General features: G+C 36.9%; 1 protein-coding gene across 1 annotated transcript in view; it reads right to left on the bottom strand.

Moving 5' to 3' along the window:
- Lrp1b (LDL receptor related protein 1B) overlaps positions 1-22,785 on the bottom strand; it is a 1,950,158-nt gene that overhangs the window by 731,730 nt on the left and 1,195,643 nt on the right. Inside the window, exons 12-14 of the mRNA XM_051166335.1 lie at positions 9,975-10,155; positions 3,247-3,466; positions 1,215-1,404 (exon numbers count right to left, since the gene is read on the bottom strand). Coding sequence (XP_051022292.1) covers positions 1,215-1,404; positions 3,247-3,466; positions 9,975-10,155 — 591 coding nt within the window. The remainder of the gene's footprint in view (positions 1-1,214; positions 1,405-3,246; positions 3,467-9,974; positions 10,156-22,785) is intronic.

The raw sequence follows: 22,785 nt of genomic DNA, 5'->3' as shown, positions 1-22,785 counted from the left end.
AGAGAAGGAAGGAGCAAGGGGCATAGTGGTAGAGCTCTAGTCTAGCAAGAACAAAGGCCATTGTTCAGTCTTGAGGAGAAGAGGAAGAGAGGGAAAGAGAAAGAGAGTAGGTAGGGAATGAGAAAGGATCACTTCCGGTATAAAATAGGCAAATTCAATGTATGCCAGCAAAGATGTGAGATTGGCGTGAATGTTAGGAGAGAATTGCCCTACTCAGGCAATTTTCTTTATTTTTCATTTCTGGTATATATACTAGATTTGATAATATCAATGTTTTTCTTTTTAAAGAAAATTTAACCAATAATTAGCCATTATTGCTTAGCATATTTTTGCACTTCATTTGTCTCTGCATATAGAAGATTTAACAAAGCAGGAAACTTGAGGCTCTAGAATGAGATGCTGTTTAAGATAACTACCTTACTGCAAACACCTTCCAAAACCCAGTTGCTATACAAATCCCAACTGATGACATATGTACCTAAAAATTAAGGCTGCAATTTATTCATTCTAAGTTTATTGGAATGTATGCCCACTAAATATTTATTAGGATATCTGCATTAAAAAGGACAAGCAACTATTTAAAACTCATAAAACATCCACCACGTGGTTTTTACAAAGTTGTATTCAGTGTTTAATATATAAGTTATGAGTCACGATAATTGTGGTGGCATAATAAATATTAATAACCCATGAAGATAAAAGATGACAATATTATCTGATTTTAATAAGACGTGAATACTGTGGTGAGCTGTTTCACTTTATTGCTACACTTTCTTAAATACATGCTAAAAATGAGATAATGAATGCAGCACAGAGTTGTCAATAAAGTCTGGAAGGTTATTCATCTTTTACTTTTTCAATTATGCAAGTCCTCCTTTCAGGCTAAGAAAGTTTCTCTTATTGTTCCCAGTACTATTCATTGATGACTTTTAAAATAACAAATAATATTTTTCAGAAAACATGATGTGAAAAAAATGTTTGGGAACACCTTGATTTCTTTAGAATAGAATCCCCTAGGGCATTACTCAGGCTACTCAAAAATGAAAAAAATATGCTTCGGTAGTAACAAGCTCAAAGATTTGAATGACTGTACAGGGTGCTGGCAGTGTTTAGCATAAAACTATCAGCTTAGTCAGAATGGAACTCTGTGTGGCGATAGGGAAGTATTATTACACGTGAAATGTTAAAAAATTTGTTTGGGGGGGATTTACTACCTTGTTGCTTTCGTGGATCATAAATCTGAAGCCCAAACAGGGGCGCTCTTTCATGCCTTAACAACGTCACCTCACTGGTCAGCAAATCGAGTTGAAAAATGGAGCCATTCATGTAATCTGTCCAGAACACATACTTTCCATGATGTGACAATCCAAATGGATGGTTCAACTCCTTCCCACTGTAAACAATCTGAAAATATAAAATAAATATAAACATGCTACAAAAAAAAATCTAGACAAACTTCACAAACATGACTATGTAAGCAAATAGTATTTATATAACCATACCAGAGAACAGCCTAATTGCAGTCGTAACTCGTATTTTACCAGAGTAGGTTTAGAAAAAAAGAAGATTCTTGCAATGTGAGCTCATTTTTCTAGTTTTGGGAATGCTATTTGAAGGGGACAGCCAATACTTCCTCTGTTCAAATTTTACTTATAAATGCCGCTGCTGATATGATCAAGAGCGCAAATGTAAAAATGGCATTGCTCAACTTTATTTCTCTCCTACCCTTGGATGAAAGTTAACGAATAATTGCTGTATAGACGCATACATATGAATACACATGCACATACAAACTCACACTCATGCGCACACACATATGTTGTTCATCTAATAATCAAGTAAAGTGAAACATTTGCATGGCTGCGTGGATGGAGAAGCCTTTTCTAGGTCAATTGGGCCAAGAAAATTTGAAGAAATCTAGTAAGTAACAAGAAAGTGGAAATATTTTAATTCTATATAGGTGCGATTTGCTAATGAATTTTAATTGTGAGTGTGTTGTTGTTATTTAATTCCCTTCTGTTTTTTTTCTTGAAACACAGGAGTCAGGAGAACAGTGAAGGCATCCTGCACACTGAGATGGTAGACAGGAGAGATGGTGGAGCCTCAATGTGGTCTCACTGCTCACTTATACAAACCATACTGCATGCTGTGTGAAAGCAAATGTGTCATCTCAATCAACATTCCAGATTTAAGGAATTTATCTATGTAATTTAGATCTAAAAATTGAAATAGTTTTCCTTTTAATAGAATCCTCCAGTAAATTATGATATTGAGATACAACAGAAACAAAAATGTGATGGCCATGAAACAATACATTATGTATATATACACACATATTTAATATGTATTTATATGTGTACTAAAGAAGCACAAATATTTAGTTAGTAGATGTGAAATACATGACATCATGGTATATGTCAATCAAACTTATTAATCTGGGGGAATTGGTCAAGTATCATTTGTGTTAAGCAATGACTGAACTTATTAAAGTATTGTTTATTTCTCAAAAAACAATTCTCAGGCATGAGAAGGCTCAGGCATGAGCCTTCCATCAGGATTGAGATCCAGAGAGGGACTTTGATCAAGGGACACATTTTAGAAATGTCTCACTCAATCCTTTCTTCACCTTTGACCTCTTAGTGGAAGTCATCCCAGAGGGCTCTAGCTTGTGAGGGACTGAAGATGAAGCATCAAGGCGTTGGTTTTGTTTGCTAGTCCTGTGCCTTTCCCTCAACTACAGGACTGCCAGCAATTCCCCGTAATGCTGGGATATCTTACAATGATTTCAGCAAAAGAAGCAAGAAGATTGCCTTGAAACCCAGCCAATTCCTAGGATGTATCTCAGGTCCAGTATTACAAAATTCTTTACTCAAGTGAATGCGGTATAATTACTTTGTCTGAATTTCAGCTGCAAATATTGAACATATTTAAATAGAGAGGGGTTGCTTGGTCACAGAAAACCCATCAATAATGCAGAAAGGCTGCACTGTAAAAAGAGTTCTGCTACCAGAAGGGATTCCTTAAAAACCCCACAAATCCTGGCATGCTGCAGTGAGCTGGGCCTGGCCTCCCGGAGGCAAGTGCCAGCTGCACAGCTTAATGCTCATCTCCTTCAGCTACCCCGCAGAGACTACTGGCAGCCACCTCAGAGGAATAAAAATAAACTTGAAAGTATTTTTAACACAACACAACAAGGGTCTGTGGAGGAAGCCTGCGGGTTAAAAAACAGCAGCACTTCTCTCTTACCTTTCTGTGAGTTCCATTCAAAAATACTTTTTCAATGTGATCATAGTAGGCATCACACCAATACAACGTGCTGGTGTGAAAGTCCAGCGTTAAGCCGTTAGGCCACAGCATCTTTGAAGTCACAAAAATCTGTCGATTGAAGCCATCCATCCAAGCCTTCTCAATCCTTCCCACGCTGTCATCTATTTTATCTTCCTCCCAGTCTGTCCAATACATCCAACTAGGACATGAGAAACAAGAGCATATTTTGTTATCCCCCAGAGTCACCGTGTAGAGAGTAACCCTCAGATTTGGTACTTCCATAAGTCAATAGCTTTCTCATATGTTGTGTCGAAACACTTATCTTTCTGAACCAGGGTACATCAGTGAAGCCAGGAATGCCAAGGCCACTAAAGAGTCTGTTTAGTCTCACTACAGAAAAGCTACTACTAGCTAACATCCCCCAAGCTACCACAGAAAAACTACCACCAGCCTCCAAGGCTTGTCTGATACATTAACTTGAGCAGTGTTATCAATTATCTGTTTTCTTTGAACCCTGATATTTTTACACAGTATTACCTTTAAATGTTGTTCCACAAAATACATAATTGGCTCAGTGGTTAAAAAGCAAGCAGCTGACATAAGAACTCACAGCACAGTTAATGATCTAACACAGAATTTATTTAATTTCAGAAGATGTAGACTTTTTAGATAGGCAACTGGATTGATTCCCTTTGTTCGAAAGGTCACAGTCATGTTGGCTTTATTTGGTCAAACCCAACTTGTCTTCCTGATGTAAATTATCTATTTTATTGCTGTTTATTATTACCCCGAATCCACAAAGGATGATTTAGCTGCACATAAGTTTAATAACAGCAGTTTGACTGACCTTGAGATTCTGAGCTTTTAATTTCTAGCTCAAACAAAACACCTGCCTTTAAAAATGAATCTTTTCTGTAAGCTGTAACAGTGGGGGAGTAGGCCTGGAGCTAACATTTCAATTCCCTCATGAATAAGGTTAAAACCCACTGTATGTGTTGTTCAAGGGTCATGTGAAAGTTCCTGGGATATTAATTAAAGTGGGGTTTCATTTTGGCATTCCAGAAATAGCTCTCTAAAGAACCAATGCTTATCTAAGCTGGGGGTCTTAAGACTGTTCCCTGATGTGTTTCCCTCCCTTGTTTGAACCTTGAGGAATTTCTAACACAATTTGGGTAATTTCTCTATACCGACTAAAAATCCTACCAATGTTCAGATTGACAGTTAAGTGAACGTTGAGAATATATCCTCCATTATTTTATATCAATTAAGCTTTAAAAAATTTTTTCTTAATAGTTGACAATTATTTTGACTGCCTGTTGAGACTGTATGCAACATTAATCAGAAGGAAAGCATGGATGGCAGTATGCCCTGATCTATCTTGCGTTCCCTACAAGGGCTTTTGTCATTATGACAACATAGGAATTGACAAAATAGAAACTGTGCTTTCTCTAATTCTATGATAGACACAACTGTTTGGTTTCATTTATATAAATCAGCTGCATAAAATGAAGTACATGATATTTCATCTTTAGTGGCGTTTTCTAAAATCATCACATTCACTTAATTAAAGAAAGTTTATTCTTTTACTAAATTACACATTGTTGAAACTAAAATAATTGTTCTCCAAAGCATTTTCTGTTATCTATCCTGAATCACAAATATATGTATGCATATGCATGCATGCATACATCACAAGCTTGAAAACCTAATAATGTTTACTCTTTTGCTGTTCTGTAAAGATTGAATGAAGGCTAAGTCAGTAAAGTCCTGAGTGAAGGTGTACCATTCATAAAATCACAGACTTTAAAAGGATGGACCCATGGGAAATAGGCAAAGTTTTTCCCCATATGGCTCAAAATTGACAAAAGCCTTCTTCTATGGTCTATTACAAGTGCTTACAGACAACTGATAAGTGGGTACAAATACTAGCAACTGCAGATTCCTCAATTGCTTGTTTACAACCAGACACTTGTACCTACTAAGACCTCCTACAGAGACTACATAACCCCTCCCTGTGTGCTGTACCTAATAAACACACTGAGATTGCCAGTAAAAGTAAGTGCAGCTTAGTGAGAGCACAGAGCCCACCTCATCCCAGAGTTACTGTGTCTGTCATTCTTTAACTTCTCATCGTCCATTAAATGTTCCCAATGTAAGCCACATGGGTTAGGGCACTGTTTAAATAAAGAATTGTTGTGAACTAAAACTTTTCCAAAATTGACCATAAAGTCAGTCACAAAGCAAGTCTCAACAGACACAAGAAAATTGCATCACCCCTGTGTCTTCTCAGACAACAATAGATTTAAACTGGATCTCAAAAACAACAGAAACAGCATAAAGCCTACAAACTCATGGGGACTGAACAACTCTACTCAAAGAACACGGAAGGAAGAAATAAAGAAATTAAAGTCTTTTTAGAATTCAACGAAAATAAATGTACAACATATCCAAACTCAGGGGACACAATGAAAGTAGTGCTAAGAGGAAAGTTGATAGCAGGAAGTGCCTTCATAAAGAAGTTGGAGAGATCTAATGCTAGCAACTTAACAGCACAGCTGAAAACTCTAGAACAAAATTAATAACCTGCTACAAATCATAAGCACAAAGAAGCTAAGATACTAGATGGGGGAAGAGGACAGTTGAATTTCACTGAGAAATGGAAATGGGGGTGGTGGAGGGGGGGCTCGTTGTGGGACAGGTGGGGATAGAAACAGGAGGGATGATGTAGGGAGAGGGGTGGAAGAAAACATATTTGGAGACTTGGAATGGGGGTTGGGGCATTACTGAGATGATCTAGAAACCTACCTAGAAAAACGGAAATTCCCAGAAATCTATGAGGTGACCCTTGCTAAGACCCTTAGCAATGGGGAATAAGGAGCCTGAACTGGCCATCTCCTGTAACCAGGCAAAACTTCCAATGGAAGGATTGGAACACCAACCCAGCCATAAAACCTTAGATGCACAATTTGTCTTGGCCACCAGATGTGTAGAGGTAAAAGATGGAGCATAATTTGAGGGAAAGGTCAACCCATGACTGGCTCAGCTTGAGATGTATACCATGAGAGGGAGGACACCCCTGACATTACTCATCATATTTAGCTATACTTGCAGACAGGAGCCTAGCATAACTGTCATCAGAGAGGTGTCACCCAACAACTGATAGAAACGGATGCAGAAACCCACAGCCAAACATTAAGTGGATCTTGAGGGAATCCTGTGGAAGAGAGGGAGGAAGGAATGAAGGAACTAGAGTCGTTAAGCACACCAGAAGAAAACTTACAGAATCAACTAACCTGGGCCCATAGTGGCTGAACTGCCAATAGAGGGCATGCATGGGACAGATGTATGCCATCTGGATATGTGTAACAGTTGTGCAGTTGGGTCTTTATATGAAACTTTAAAGTGAGAACAGGGGTTGTCTCTGACTACATTGCCTGCCTTAGGATCCTTTTCCCCTAACTGTGCTGCCTTGTCTAGCATCAATAGAAGAGGATGCATCTTATCTTAACTGAAACTTGATATCCCAAGGCTGGTTGTTGTCTATGGGAGACCTCATCTTCTCCTCATCTTTTCTGAGGAGAAGGAGAAGAGGGCTGGGTGGAGGAAAGAGGGGAGGTGAAAGGGAGACACTAGGAGGGTAGGAAGAGGAGATGCCGCAGTTAAGATGTAGAGTAAATAACCAATATAAAAAATGAAATGTTTTCATACGATCTATTGCCTACCTACCTGCAGATAAGAATAAAGTTAAGATATTTTATTTCTTAGTGATTTTTTTAGAATATGTGCTGTACATATTTTTTCTGTGATATCAAATACTGGATGCTAATTCCAATTCAAATTATAATATTCTGAGATAGACATTCCCTATTTATAACAGTATTCTGAAGTGCCAAGCTTGCCTTTGTTGAGATTAATTATGCTCACAAATGAAATTGCAGTGTTAATCAATGAATTCCTGAAATATTTAAATTCTTAAAAGTGTTGCTGTCATGGAAGTAAAACTAATCGTTTTCCCATTACACACTTAATGTGTCTTACTGACAGTGTCTACCTAGGAGCTAAAAGGGTATAGTCTCGCAGGATTCTGACTGTGGAAATTATGTGGTCAGCTGTGGAAATACAGCACAGAGAGGATGTTTTAAGAATTCCAAATTAAAGAGCTATTGTTTGTGCAGACGGTGCCAGTGGCATGTGAGATTACTGAAAAGGAGTGGGTTCACCTGTACCTTTAAGAGCAGTGCCACTAATCTCTATCCTGTTGATGCCTCTGTACCTAATCCTTCAGTGTCTCCACCTACTTCTTTATCATTACTACTAATGCAAAGATTTAAAGCAGCTTCCAGTATGAAACTCTGGCTTCATTTTGAAACCCTTAAAAATAATGTTACCTAATTGAGTCCAAAGTCACTGCCACAGGGACAACGTCCTCATGTCTACATCTTCCTCTTTTGTCTGTTCTTTCCTATGCCCCTGCTCTGTATTTTACCCCTTTCTGTTAGTTTGTTTACTCCTTTACTATTTGAAAAACTTAACATACACATTAGGTTTCATTGTAGTATTTTCAAACACAATTTGTTATTATTAATTCGACCTGGTTTCTCCTTGAACTGCTTTTCCCCCTTCTGTCATTGGATACCTTGTCAGCACTCCCCACAGTTTTCTTTCTTTCTTTCTTTCTTTTTTTATGTCACATGCGCCCTTTAGCCCAACTTTCATTAAAGCCTCATTTTTATGTTTTTGTTCTTCCTTTCCTGGGCTTTATTCTAGTGTTCTACCTTGTACCTGCTCGTGCCTCCCCTTACATGCATACATACATATAAACATAGTGCCAGGGGACACATAGAGAACAGGAAACACTTGTCTTTCTAAGTTTGAGTCAACTTGATGTCTTGTTTTTAGAATTATTCTATTTCCCTGAAATGTTATGATTTCACTTTTACAGCTAAATGAAGCTGCATTATGTCTGTGTTTCATATTCATTATCTAGTCATCTGTTGGTAGACACCTAGGCTGGTTCCACTTTCTTGCTGCCATGAATAGCACAGCTTGCCCAGCATCTGTAATTGCTTGTGTGTGTACCATTCACATAAACTCATAAGCTCCTGGAGGGCAGCTATTACACTTCAGGTTTCCATTGATATGTATAAGTTGCTTGGGTTTTTAACTAACGCAATAATTAGTATTTTATTGATCCTCTAATTGCCTGATACTTTTGATGATGTCTATCTCTGCAATGAAGAATGAGTTCCCGCTGTGTACTTCTAAAAGCTAGTGATATCGGAGAGCAATAGAAAACACAACTGAAAATATTTACATAAAGTTCCAAATATTGGAATGAAATTTTTCTGGCCTAAGGCTTCCTTTTTATCATTATACATGTTTTCTATGACAACTTCAACAAATTTTGTCACAGACTTTTATGAGTACTCCAATGCTTTCCAAAATAGTTTTCAGACATAAATAAGATTATGCTCTTGAAAGTGAGAGTGAACCTGCTACCTCCACATCTATCCTTTCACTGAAGATAAAACATAAACGTCTGTAGTGGTCCTGTTCTCTCTTATCATTTTATGTTTACCAAGAAAATTTTGATTTAGGACAACATGAAATGTATATTTCAAGAATAGAACAATTAATTATGGAAGCCAAACATGAAAATGTCAGAATTAAAGTATAGTTACTTCTGATGAAGTTACACACAATGATTCATTTACTTCCTATGAAGATGTACCCTGCAAGTGTTTGAAATTATTTTCAAGTCATACACTTCAGTGATCGCAGCTTACAATGGATATCTCTCACCATATTCATTTTAAATGTATACATACGATACAAAGAATATACATTCATGATCATATTTTCTTGCCATGGAAGGACACATTCACGCATAAACCAGAAACAGAAACCATGCCATCTATTCATTTTATATTGAAGTTCTGTTAGGAACTTTCACATTTCTCTGATATTCTGTAAATATGGTTTTATGTTCATGCCAAAGGACTACAGGAAAATCAAATTATTACATTACATATTTCATTCTGACCAAGCAGCACAAAACTCTTCCAGATAGAAGCCATAAGTGAGCCTAAAATCACTGCAGACTCTTAGAAAGCAATGGAATGGACTAGCTGAAAACCCTTTGCAGACAGACTGCCTACCTAGCTCTAGCATCTAACCACTCTGGCAGCAATTGGATGGAATGGGATCCATGATCTCTTGTTTCTTTATTCAAAGAAAGGGAATAAGCACAGCAATCACTCAAAGTACTGTTCTCACTGTTATAGACAAGACTACAGTAACTACTTTAACAAATGTCCAGTTCATAGTAAATGTACAAAATGTGTGTTACTTCCCAATACATAAACTTTATGAGCTTAAAAGTTTGACCAATAGAGTCTCTGATTGAAGAACTTCTTCTCCTGGTATCAGGTTGTCTAAACAGGGCTTACCTGAAAATATTTAAGTAACAACATATCCTATATACAATATATAAATAATTGTTTGTTTTATCTAATTCAATATATATTAGTGTTCTTATATATTTTATAGGAGGGGACCTCACTGAGTAAGCAATTTCTTTCTCCTCCCCCTAGCAATTTCTTTCAATCTCTTTGTTCCTGTGGGAATTCACCAACTCATATGAATTTAAAAATAATTGTCCTTGCTAATATGTATAGAACAGAAAACATTAGAAGCGGCTTACATACCCATTGACTGGATCTACCACAATTGCTCTTGGATGGGACATTTCTCCTTCCAGAAGAGTCTTCCGGCTCTGAGAAGCCTTTTCCAGCCTGGCCACATTAATGGTTTTTCTCTGACCATCATTTGTCCAGTAAAGGTTATTTCCAATCCAGTCCACTGCAATGCCTTCTACATTATCCAGATCTACAAAAATGGAAGAACAAGAAAGAAACTAATCATCTAATTAAATTCAACACCCCTACTAGTCTATTTAGTGAAGCATAAAACAAACAAACAAACAAACAAACAAATAAACCATCAGCCAAGATCTTTATAGTATGATTTAGCATGTAGCACTTTTTCATCGATCTTTCCATATTATTTTAAATACTCTGTAATGTAAATGATAGACCCTCTCTCCTCATAGGGATTACAATGTTATGTGTGTTCCCAAACTAATCATATGCTACTTTATCTGACCACTAGTATCTTGTAACAATATATAGAAAGATATCTATAGAATAAAGGAAATTAAAATTACATGAACATAAAAGCATAAGTACACGTATGTAAGTATAAACAGAGACTTCTAAAAACACCAGCAGTATTTCTGTATGTTTTACACATTTATTGAAAACTTTATACATTTCATATACATGAATCTTGATGGCATCCATTCCCCATTCCCTGCTCTTAATTTCTCCCCTATCACCCAATCATTCTTCAGTCTCAACTTCATGTGGTCTCTCTCTCTTTCTCTCTTGTGAACCCACTGGTGCTGTCTGTACGTTCATTGTAATAAACCTCCATAGATTTCCATAAAGAACAGGAAGTAATATATCAGAGATATTTTAAGATGCTTAACATTTCATCCAATTAAAACCTTTATTTCACAAAAAGAAGAGTCAACACTTCAAAGCAAACTCATATGCTTCTAGTTTACTATCCAGAAAGCTTTTTGAACAACAGAATGACTTTACAGGTTAATTGTGCCTATGATTAGAAAAATGTTTAATTTTGTCTGTAGTTTATTGATGCTTAACTTACCTGGGCACTTTTCTATTATAACATAGTGGAGAATAACTGTGTGTTCTTTTCTATTTATAATGTTCTATGGATTAATTGAGACAGGGTTTCTCTTGTAGTTCTGGCTGTCCTGAACTCCCTTTGTAGACCAGGCTGTCCTCGAACTCATAGAGATCCGCCTGGTTCTGCCTCCTCAGTGTTAGGATTAAAGGCATGCACCACCATGCCCAGCTCTCAGAATCATATTTTATTTGAAATAAATTTCAATATAAAAAATCTAAATGGAAACTCTTGAGTTTTTTGTTGTTCTTTGGTTGGTTGGTTGGTTGGTTGGTTGGTTGGTTGGGTTGATTTCATTTGTTTTTTCACTGTTGCTCTCTGACTTGGAACTTTTTAAAATTTCATCACACAAAGCAATCACTACAACTCTATAGGTGAAAAGTTTATTTCTTATACTGTAAATAAATCATCATAATGATCCATCTAACAAGAGAAAGCAGTAATATGCCTGTCCTGAAGGTGCAACCAGGGGTAAAACATGTACTGCTCCTCCACTGAGCTCATAACCATGGGTCCACCAGCTACTAGTCTAGTCAGTAATATGTACTTACCCTTTTACAGTGGTCCTTCTCGACTGGAAATAGTAAATGTAATCATTCAGAAATATGTAATAGTTATATTCAAATGGAATTTAATTAGAAGAGGAATAATTTGAAAAGAACTGGTGCATAATTGTTTTATTTTCGTTTTGAAAATTGAATAGCAATTAAGAAGTGATTAGGATCACAGTGGTGAGCTACACTGCCACTTACTGCCTAGCCTGAGAACACAGGAAGCAGCTTAACTGCTCCTTTCCACAGTGCTATTATACTTAATGAGCACGAGGACAGTGCTTAATTCACAAGAAGTGTCTGATGACTGAATGAGGATATGTGTGAAATTCTTTTCACTCATTTATTTACTTTGAAATGTCTTCTAAAAATTATTTTCTTTATTTGTGAGAATATAATATATCTTAAAATAATGTCTAGTATGTAGTAAATTCTGTATAGATGATGTTTTATTACTAATAGTTATTATTATAATCTTTCCTTTAGCTAGATAGCCAGTGATATCCCTGCCCACCACTCAAGACAAAGACACCTGGTTCACTGAAGGGCAAGCCAGTACTAGGAACCCCCAAAGTCCCCATGGGTACCTGGAATCCAAGAGACCACGTCTATATCCAGAACCCTAGAAGGCAAGCCAGTATCTAAACCCCCAGAACCCATACCAATATCAAGAACCCCCAAATTCCAGATGCAACAACAATGCCCCAAAAGCCCAGAAGTGACACAGGCTTCCAAACACTCAGCAGAGACGTGTTACTGGACCTGAAGACTGGCTAGTCATCAGAACCACAAGACAATCAGTCCAGAAGACCAGAAGACCAGAGAGGAAACACCCAAAAACCATCCACCCAGAAAACATAAACCTAGAAATTAGTACTTAAACCTATAATTATTCCAAACACAGAAGCCTAGAGGCCAGCACGAGAACACAGTCAACAAACAACCAGGGCAATGTGACACCAAAAGACTCCAGCTGTCTTATTTCAGAAAGCTCTGAATATTCCAACACATCTGAAACACTAGAAAATAACATTAAAACCATTCTTATTAAAATGATGGAGGCCCTTAGAGAGGAAATAAATAAACCCTTTAAAAAAAACAAACAGGTAAAGGAAATTATTTAAACTGTTCAAGTTCTGAAAATTGACATAGAAGCAATAATGAAAACACAGATGTAGGGATTGAAAGTCTGGGTAAGTGAACAGGAACCACATCATCAACAGAATACAAGAGGTTGGAGAAAGAATCTCAGGCATCAAAATACAATAGAAGAAATTGATACATCAGTTAAAAAATCTTAAATATGAAAAGGTGCTGTCACAAAATATCCAGGGACTCAGGAACACTATGAAAAAAACAAACCTAAAAATTTTAGGTATGGAAGAAGATTCTCAGATAAAAGGCACAGAAAATATTTTCAACAAAATCATAGAAAACAAAATTGGTGAATCTAAAGAAAGAGATGCTTATAAAGGTCAAGAACACAAAATATAAGCACCAAAAAGGTAAGTACCCCTGCTACATAATAATCAAAGCGCTAAATGAATAGAACAAAGAAAAAATATTAAAAGCTACAAGGGGAAAAAAACAGGTAGCATATAAAGGCAGACTTATTACAATTACTCTGACTTCTCAGTGGAGACACTAAAAGCCAGGAGGCCTGGACAAATACTTGTAGATTCTAAGAGAACAGAGATGTCAGCCAAGACTACTATGCACCGCAAAATTGCAATCATCATAGATGGAGACAAGAAAATATTCCATGACAAAGTCAAATTTACACAATATCAATCCACAAATTCAGCCCTACAGAATTTATTAGAAGGAAAAGTACCACCTAATGTGGTTTACTACCCCCATGAAAATACACCCATGGAATAACATAATTCATACCAGCAAAGCCAAAGACACACACACACACACACACACACACACACACACACACACACACACACACACACACTAATACCACCACCACCACTACCACCACCAACAAAATAATAGGAATTATAAAGTAAACCAGTCATTGATATGTCTCAATATCAGTAGACTTAATTCCCCAATAAAAAGACACAGGCTAAAAGAATAGATGAATAAACATGATCCATCGTTCTGCTGCATACAAGAAAAATACCTAAATATCAAAGATAAACATTACCTCAGAATAAAGGGTTGGAAAATGACTTCCCAATAAAATATCCCCAAGAAACAAGCTGGTATAGCCATTCTAACATCTATGGAAACAGACATTCAATCAATTAATAAAATGAGATAGGGAATGACACTTCATACTCAGCAAAGTGAAATTCCACCAAGATGTCTCAACTAAACTAAACATTTATGCTTCAAATAAATGGTACCCACAGTTTTTTAAAAGAAACATTGCTAAAGTTTAAATTACACAATGGACCCCACACATTAATCATAGATTTCAACACTCCACTCTCATCAATGGGCAGGTCATCCAGACAAAATGAAAAAACAAATAATGAAACTAACAGACATTATAACCGTTATGGACCTAACATATATCTATAGAATGCTTCACCCTAACACAAAAGATTATACCTTTTTTCAGCACCTCATGAAATTATTTTCAAAACTGACTACATACTCAACCACAAAGAAAGTCTCTATAAATACAAGAAAACTGAAATAACTCCCTGTACTCTATCAGACCACCATAGATTAAAGTTGGATTTCAACACCAGAAAAAATAGAAAGCCTACAAGCATATGGAAACTGAACAACTCAATACTGAATAACTTAACATAAAGACAGAAATAAAGAGATTAAAGACTTCCTATATTTCAAGAAAAATGAATTCACAGCATAACATATCCAAACTTACAGAACACAATGAAAGCAGTCCTAAGAGGAAAGTTTATAGCACCAACTCCCTAAAGAAATTAGAGAGATCAAATACCAGCAATTTAACAATATGCCTGAAAACTCTAGAACAAAAGAAAGCAAGCTCAGCCAAGATGATTAGAAGTCAGAAAATAATCAAACTCAGAGATGAAATAAATAAAATAGAAACAAAGACAACAATCGCTAAAATAAAGAGTTGGTTCTTTAAGAAAATCAACAAGATAGACAAACCTTTACCCAAAGTAACTAAAATGCAAAGAAAGAAAATTCAAATTAACAAAATGTGAAACAGGAGCAATGATACAACAACAGACACTGAGGAAATAAAATTGTTAGGTCATACTTTAAAGACTTGTACTCTACAAAATTGGAAAATCTAAAAGAAATGGACAATTTTCTTGATAGATATCACTACCGAAATTTAAACCAAGATCAAATAAACAATTTAAATAGTCATATACCCTCTAAAGAAATAGAACAAGTCACACAAATCTCCCAACAACAACAACAACAGAAGCAACAAAAAAGCCCAGAGACATCTGGTTTTAGTATAGAACTGTACCAGGCTTTCAAGGAAGAGTTAAAACCAATACTCCTCAAATTATTCCACAAAACAGGAACAGAAGCAACATTGGCAATCTCATTTTATGAGGCCACAGTCACCCTGATACCTAAAACCACAAATGATTTACAAAGAAAGAGAACTATAGACCAATTTCCTCATAAATATTGACGTACAAATACTCAATAAAATACTCACAAACCAATTCAAAGCACACATCAAAAAAATCATCCACCATGATCAAATAGGCTTATCCCAGAGATGCAGAGGTGGTTTAACTTATATATAAACAATATGAAAGAAAAAAGCCACATGATCGTTTATCACTACATGCTGAAAAAGCCTTTGACATAATCCAAAATCCCTTCATGTTAAAAGTAAAAGTCTTGGAGAAATCAGGATTAGAAGGCACATACCTAAACACAATAAAGGCAATATACACCAAACCAATATCCAGCATCAAGTTTAATGAAGAGAAACTCAAAACAATTACAAATCAAGGCTGTAATGCTAACCAAGCAAGTTAAGCACCGTGTAACAAGAACTTCAAGTCTTTGAAGAAAAAGAATGGAGAAGATACCAGAAGGTAGAAAGATCTCTCATGCTCATGGATCAATAGGATTAACATAGTAAAAAAAAAAAAAAAAAATAGCCATTTTACCAAAAGCAAACTACAGACTCAAGGCAATCCCCATCAGAATTCCAACTCAGTTCCTCACAGACATTGAGAGAACAATTCTCAACTTCATATGGGAAGAAAAATCACCTGGGATATCTAAAACAATCTCATACAATAAAAGAACATCTAGAGTTATCACTGTCTCTGATGTAAAGCTATACTAAAAAGCTAATAAAAATACAACATGGTTTTGGCAACCAAACAGACAGGTTGATTAGTGTAATTGAATCAAAGACTCATACATAATCTACACACCTACACTTTGCCAACGAAGCCAAAATTATACAATGAAAAAAAAAAAGCTTCTTCAACAAATGATGCCAGCTAACAGGAATTTGGCATGTAGAAGAATGCAAACAGATCCATGTCTACCACCCTGCATAACACTCAAATCTAAGTCTATTAAAGATCTCTACATAACACCAGATCCACTGAACCTGTTAGTATAGACAGTAGGGAATAACCTTGAAAATGTTGCCACAGGAGACAGCTTCCTGAGTAGGAGAGCAGGACAGATACCAAGCCCAAAAATTAATAAATGGAACCTCATAAAACTGAAAAGCTTCTGTTGTAAGGCAAAAGACACCATAAATAAGACAAAAAGCAGGCTACACAATGGGAAAAGGTCTTCACCAACCCCATTGTCTTACAGAGGGTTAATTTCCAAAATATATAAAGAGAACAACTCAAGAGAGTAGACACCAACAAAACAAATAATCCAACTAAACTTGCGGTACAGCTCTAAAGAGAGAATTTTCACAAAGCAATCTCAAATGTCCAAGAAGCACTTAAAGAACTGTCCAATAGTCTTTGCCATTAGAAAAATGTAAGTCAACTGACTCTAAGATTCCATCTGACACCTGTCAGAAGAAATAGAATAAAAACCACAAGTGACAATTCATACTGGCAAGGATGTAGAGCAAGGGGAACATCCCTCCATTTCTGATAGGACTGCAAACTTTACAGAGCCACTTTGTAAATCAATATGGTAGTTTCTCAGAAAATTAGGACTCAATTGACTTTCATACCCAGCTACTCCAGTCCTGGGCATGTACCCAAAGGACGCTCATCCTACCACAAGGGCACTTGCTTCCCTCTGTTTATAGCAGCTTTATTTATCATAGCCTGAAACTGGGAAGAATCTACATGTCCCTCAACTGAAAAGTGGGTAAAGAGAATGTGGCACATTACACAATGAAGTTATTACTCAGCAGTTAATAAAATAATATCATGAAATTTGCAGGCAAATGGATGGAAATAGAAAAATTCACCTTGAGTGAAGTAACCCAGACCTAGTAAGACAAAGATGATATGTACTCACTTAGAAGTAGAAATTAGCTGTATAAGAAAGGATAACCGTGTTACAATCCAGAGACCCAGAGAAGCTAAATAACAAGAAGGGCTCAAAGGGGGAAGTATAAATCTTTCTGGGAAGAGGAAATAATACAGATACATATAGCAGGTGGACTTTGAGTGGGCGGGAACAGGAATAGAAAAGATCCTGTGGGTATTGATGGAGGAAGAGTGTGCTGGGCAAGATGACTGGCTATGGGGGGCACTTGGAGAAGAGCTAGAAATCTAGTATAATGGAAACTCCCAGGAGTCTATGAGATTGACCCTAGGTAAGACTCCAGGCAATGAAGGATATGGAGCCTGAAATGGCCATCTTCTGTAACTAGGCAAGACTTCCAGTAGAGGAATTAGGACACCTACCCACCCACAAAAGCTCCGACCTACAATATATGTTTGAGTAAAGGTTTAGAAAAATTTTAGAAGTGGCCAACCAATGACTTTTCAGATTGAGAGTCATGCCACAAGAAGGAGCCCACACTGAAACTCCCTGGAGAGCCAAAACCCAAAGGCTAAACAGCTCAGAGACCTAAGGTAGAACCAAACACAACTGACAATAAAAGGTCAATAAGATGATTCCTAATACAGCTATACTAATTGATTGGCACCTAGCCCATTTGTTTTCAGAGGGGCTACATCAAGCAACTCATGGAAACAGATTCAGAAACAACTTATAAGCAGAGCTCAGATAATCTTGCAGAAGAGGTGGAAGAAGAATCATAGAAAGCAGAGGGGTCAAAAACACCACAATAAAACCCACATAATCAACTAACCAGGCCTCATGGATGCTCACAGAGACTGAACTGACAACCAGGAAGCCTGCATCCGTTGTGTAACTTGGTCTTCTTGAGGAACTCCTAACGGTGGGAGCAAAGTCTGTCTCTAACTCTTTTGCCTGCTTATGGGACCCTTACTTTGTACATTACTGTAATGCAATGTGCCTATTCGTACTGCAACTTGATATAATATAGCATGTTTAGCTGATATACGTGGGAGAGCTGTCCTTTTGGAGTAGATTGGGGGTAGTTAGGAGAGAGATATAGAGAGACTGGGAAGAGAGGAGAAAAGGGAAAAATAATATGAGAGATTAATATATAAAACATAGTAATGGAACACTTAAACTAGTTTTGGAAAGTTAGGGTTTTGGACCATGCTTTTAAAAATTAGGACTTTTGGAGTCGGTCATGTTGGTGCACCTTCAGTCCTAGCATTTAGGGGGCAGAGGCAAAGGTAGGTGTATCTTCCTGAGTTTGAGATCAGCCTGGTCTACAAAGGAAGTCCAGGACAGCCAGGACTCTGCAAAACAAACAAACAAACAAAAAGACATTTGGGAGAGAATTTAAGTTTGTAAGCAAGAAAAACGATCTAAGAACCAATGTAAAAAAATGAAGGACTTCTTGTTTGTTCTTTTTATTTATTTACTTTTATTTAATCTGTATGACTGCTTTGCCTAGAAGTATGCATGTATGCAACATGACTGCCTTGGAGTGACCTTGTGACCTCCAAGGACCTAGTGACCTTAGAGATCAGAAGATAATGTATTATCCCTTGAAATGAGGACTTTGGATGTTTGGGAATCATCATGTAGGTGCTGTGAATAAAACCAGAACCACTGCAAAAGCAATAAATGCTCTATCCACTAAAGCAACTCTCCAGTCCCTTATCTGTCTTTTAAAGGGCAATTAGGCATTTTCTCTTACTGGTAAAATGTTTAAGTAACAACTGCCTCCTCAACAAGTAAACACTGTTGAAGAAAGCACTTTGTTGTATTTTTTATCTTTACTTCACTAAAATTATGAATTTGCAGGGAGGAGTATCTTGTGGTCATTTGTGTTATGTAATCAAAGGTGCCTAGATGGAGTGTAGCTTAATTGTCCTAACAATTTTAGAATGGCTCATGTAAATGTCACTATGAAATACATTGCTGTAAAGCCTGTCCATTTTATTCCAGGATAACTTTAATCAGCATGGGCAAGCTTTCACTGAGTTGGATAGGGACACATGCTATAAGAAAACTTATGGCCTGCATGAAGACATGTCCACTTGTCATGTTCAAGGATATCTTAGTTCTTGATGTACTAAAGCCAGCTTAATTCTAGTAGACTGTAAACAGGTCTGTTTTCTACACTGGGGGTGAGGGGTCGGTACTGTGAATTTTACAGTACTCTTTTCTATTAAACTACTGTACCAACCAAGGACAATGCATGCAGTAACCTAGACACCCTATTCTGATCTGGCCAATGGACAGCACATTTTTCACAGTTGTGTGGAGAGCAGAGACTGACTCTGCCATGAACTCTGATGCCCCCTATTTGACCACTTCCCCTTGGTGGAGAGGCCTGGTGACACCCAGAAGAAGGCTAAACAGGCAACAAGGATGAGACCTGACAAGCTGTGATCATATGGTCAGGGAGGAAGTCCCCTTCTGTCACAGGCCTAGAGAGGGGGAATGTGAAGGTACAAGTAAGGAGATAACAATTGAGATATAATTTAAATAAAGTATTTAAATAATAAAATATGAAAAATTTTAAAAAATATTGAGATATACCCCATAAGAAAGAGCAAACCCCTGACACTATTGATGTTACTTTGCTTAGCTGTACCCCAAGAGGCTATACTCAGCAGTGGATCAAAACAGATCCTAAGACTCATAGCCAAACACTGGGTGAAACATTGGGAGTCTTGTGGGGAGATGGCTAGGAGGACATGGAGGTGACAAGAAAACCAACAGAGCCAACTAACAAGGGCCCAGAGGGGCTTGGAAAGACTGAAGTACCAACCAAGGACCACACATAGACTAGACCAAGGTTCCCTACACAAATGTAGCCAATGGATGGCTCAAGGCTTCATGTGGATACCCTAGAAAGGGGAACAGAAGGGAGGGAAGCTATCTCTGACATTCACTATGTTGTCTTCTTTTTGATTACTTCCCCTAGCAGGGCTGCCTAGCCAAGCCACAGAGGAATAGGACATGCTCAGTCCTGATGCAACTTGATGAAATGGCAGGGGGTGGGAAGGGGGTGGGGTGGGGTGGCTTGTCTTTTCTGAGGAACAGGGGAGAGAGGGAAGAGGGAAGGAAGTGAAGAGGGATGGAGCTACTATTGGGATGTAAAAATGAATAAATACATTAATTAAATTTTTAAAGAACCCTTTATTGCATATGTCAGAAAAAAACATAATACTTCTGTGCTTCATTTTGTTTTGTTTTGTCTTAGGTTTATTAATTTTTATTTTTTTGGGATGTTTTTGTTTTTGTTTTTGAGTGTTGAAATGTGGTTGCTGTTGTGAAGTATTAAGAAAATGGAACCTCTGTTTTCAACTTTTGGGGGAAAATCTTTGGAAATTCATTACATGTAGAAAAAGGCATCTGAATGGAGCCCCGTGACGTGGTTTCATAAGGCTGAAGAGCAGAAGAGGAGTGTCTATGCTGTGTCTTTGTCTCTACCTCCTCGTCTATTCCCAGCACCTCCACTAGGGGGGTGGGATATCAGCAAGAGGCTTTCAGGAGATGTAGGTTCTTGACGTTAGAAGTTCAAAATCATGAGTTGAATAAACCTATTTTGTCAAACTCTTCTATAGAGATCATTTTGCTTTCAGCAATGAAAATTGACCAATGGAAGGCCTCATTTTAAGATATGAATAAATATAAGGAATTCATACGAAGCAGTATCCCAAAGAAAAGCTCTGCAACCCTGATTTTTGGGTAACATGCAAATAACATAAGCAAATTAGTATGCAAATTCAAATAATTATTTAATTTCTGGACTCCATGATTTTGCTTTCAAATAAATCTTCTATTGATATGCACTGACATACCCGAAAGACTTGTTTAGCCAGCAGATTTGTGATTAATTTCTTGTGTCATCTTGACTAGGTCACAGTATACAAATATTTTGTCAACTGTTGGCTTGTATATTGCCTTCATAGTAGATTTATTTTGAAACCTTTAGGAAAGGAAACTGAGTTCCCCAGAGAAAGGGTGACTGTGCTTCCAAGTTGGCTATAGACTTGAACTACACTATGGACCCATCCCTACCAGAGAAACCTTGCCAACCTCCACTATCATACGATCCAGTTCCACAAGACTGTTTTCCCTCTCTTTCTTTCATTTCCATCTTGTTGGTTTGGTATCGTAGGAAGCCAAAATTCTCTACCAAGTCTGTGATCAGAAAATGCATATTTCACAGAGGACAATGTAGCATCTAATTCAAGAACACTCTAGAGATACCCACTGCTTACAACTCTCATTTTATGGTAATACACTTAGAATTTCTGGATAACATCAGAGACCTGGTTGTAAATAAAGAGAAAGTCATTGCAATGAACAACTTTTTATTACCCAATTTAGCTTTTTAACCAAGAGAACAGACCTGAAATTCTGCCACCTACTTAAATGCAAAATGCCAGAGCTATTTTTGGATATTCATTTTACTTCCATGCCTAGGTTATAATTTATAAAAATAAGGTGCTTTGGAGCCTTGCACATCAATAGAAAATTGTAGATTCTATCTCATATTAGATGAAACAGCAGTAGTTTTATAGCCAGGCTTTCATTTATATTTCCTAATATTGTTTATTGCTTTCTGCTTGGCTATATCAACATTAAAAATATAATGTATCACTGCAACTGATAATTTTTCACTGAAATTTTGATGAATATAAGGGAAAATTCATTGTGTAGGATAGAAAATACAGGACAAAATACTATATTTTTCAGAAAACCCTACTTACCATTATACTCAAGGTTTGGATTAGCAGCCAGAAACTGTAATATTTGCCACATTTTAAAATTACTATGACAAAGAGAAGATTTATTATATGTCCGTGTATCTGCTGATTGCCTACCTATTAAATTAAATTAAATTAAACAAAAGTACACTTGTTTTAGACCCACATACATATTGAGAGAGAAGGGGGTCAGACAAAGTCCACATGTAAGTTATGTATAAAGGTGACAGCAGAAATGAAGTCCTTTAGAAGCTCATCTTGAAAAGTCTTCATAGGCATCTAAGAAAACATATACCCACAATACTGTGTCCACTGATAGCCTTTTAAAACAGAAGCCATGAAACAGAGACAAAATTATTAACAAGAATAGCAAGCAGCTTGCTATAAATGCTGTATTTTAATGATGAAAGCAGCTAAAAAAAAACATATGTATGGTATAAGTTCTACATTAAACAAATAGCAAGCCAGTCAGTAAGTGATTTACCAATTTAATTAGTAGTCAATTTAGAAAGCTAAGATATGAGACTAATGTCCAGTGTACCTCTTTTACTTCCTATGCAAATTTGAACACAGAACTATAGAAGAAAAATGACTAAAAAAGGCAAAAGTCAACATTAAGGCTAAAGAGAACTTTAGGGTTAAAACTTTATGTTGGAAACATTTGGGTTGAGAAATAAAAGGTTTGAATCTGGGTCTGAGCTAACCAAAGTGATAATATAAAAGGAAAGACCACTTTTGAAGCCAATGTCAGTAGACAGGCTGGTTGCTTCCAAAGAAGCCCTGAAAGAACAAAAGTAAGTCACATAGTCATTCTCCTCGTGAAGATAGTTGTAGCACAATAAAACATCAGTAAAGGGGCTCATAAAAACCACCCACCTATTGTAGAAATGAAACTACACAAGACCACCCTTAGGAATGAAACAATATAATGAGAAAACCTAAAGCCACACCTAGAAAACAGTGACCAAGAGTTAAGGAGACTGAACCACCAACCAAAGAGTACGCAT

The sequence above is a fragment of the Acomys russatus genome, chromosome 24 (genome assembly GCF_903995435.1).
Source record: "Acomys russatus chromosome 24, mAcoRus1.1, whole genome shotgun sequence".
Taxonomy (NCBI): domain Eukaryota; kingdom Metazoa; phylum Chordata; class Mammalia; order Rodentia; family Muridae; genus Acomys; species Acomys russatus.
The sequence above is the reverse complement of the archived record's forward strand: the minus strand, read 5'-3'. Positions and strand labels throughout refer to the sequence as shown.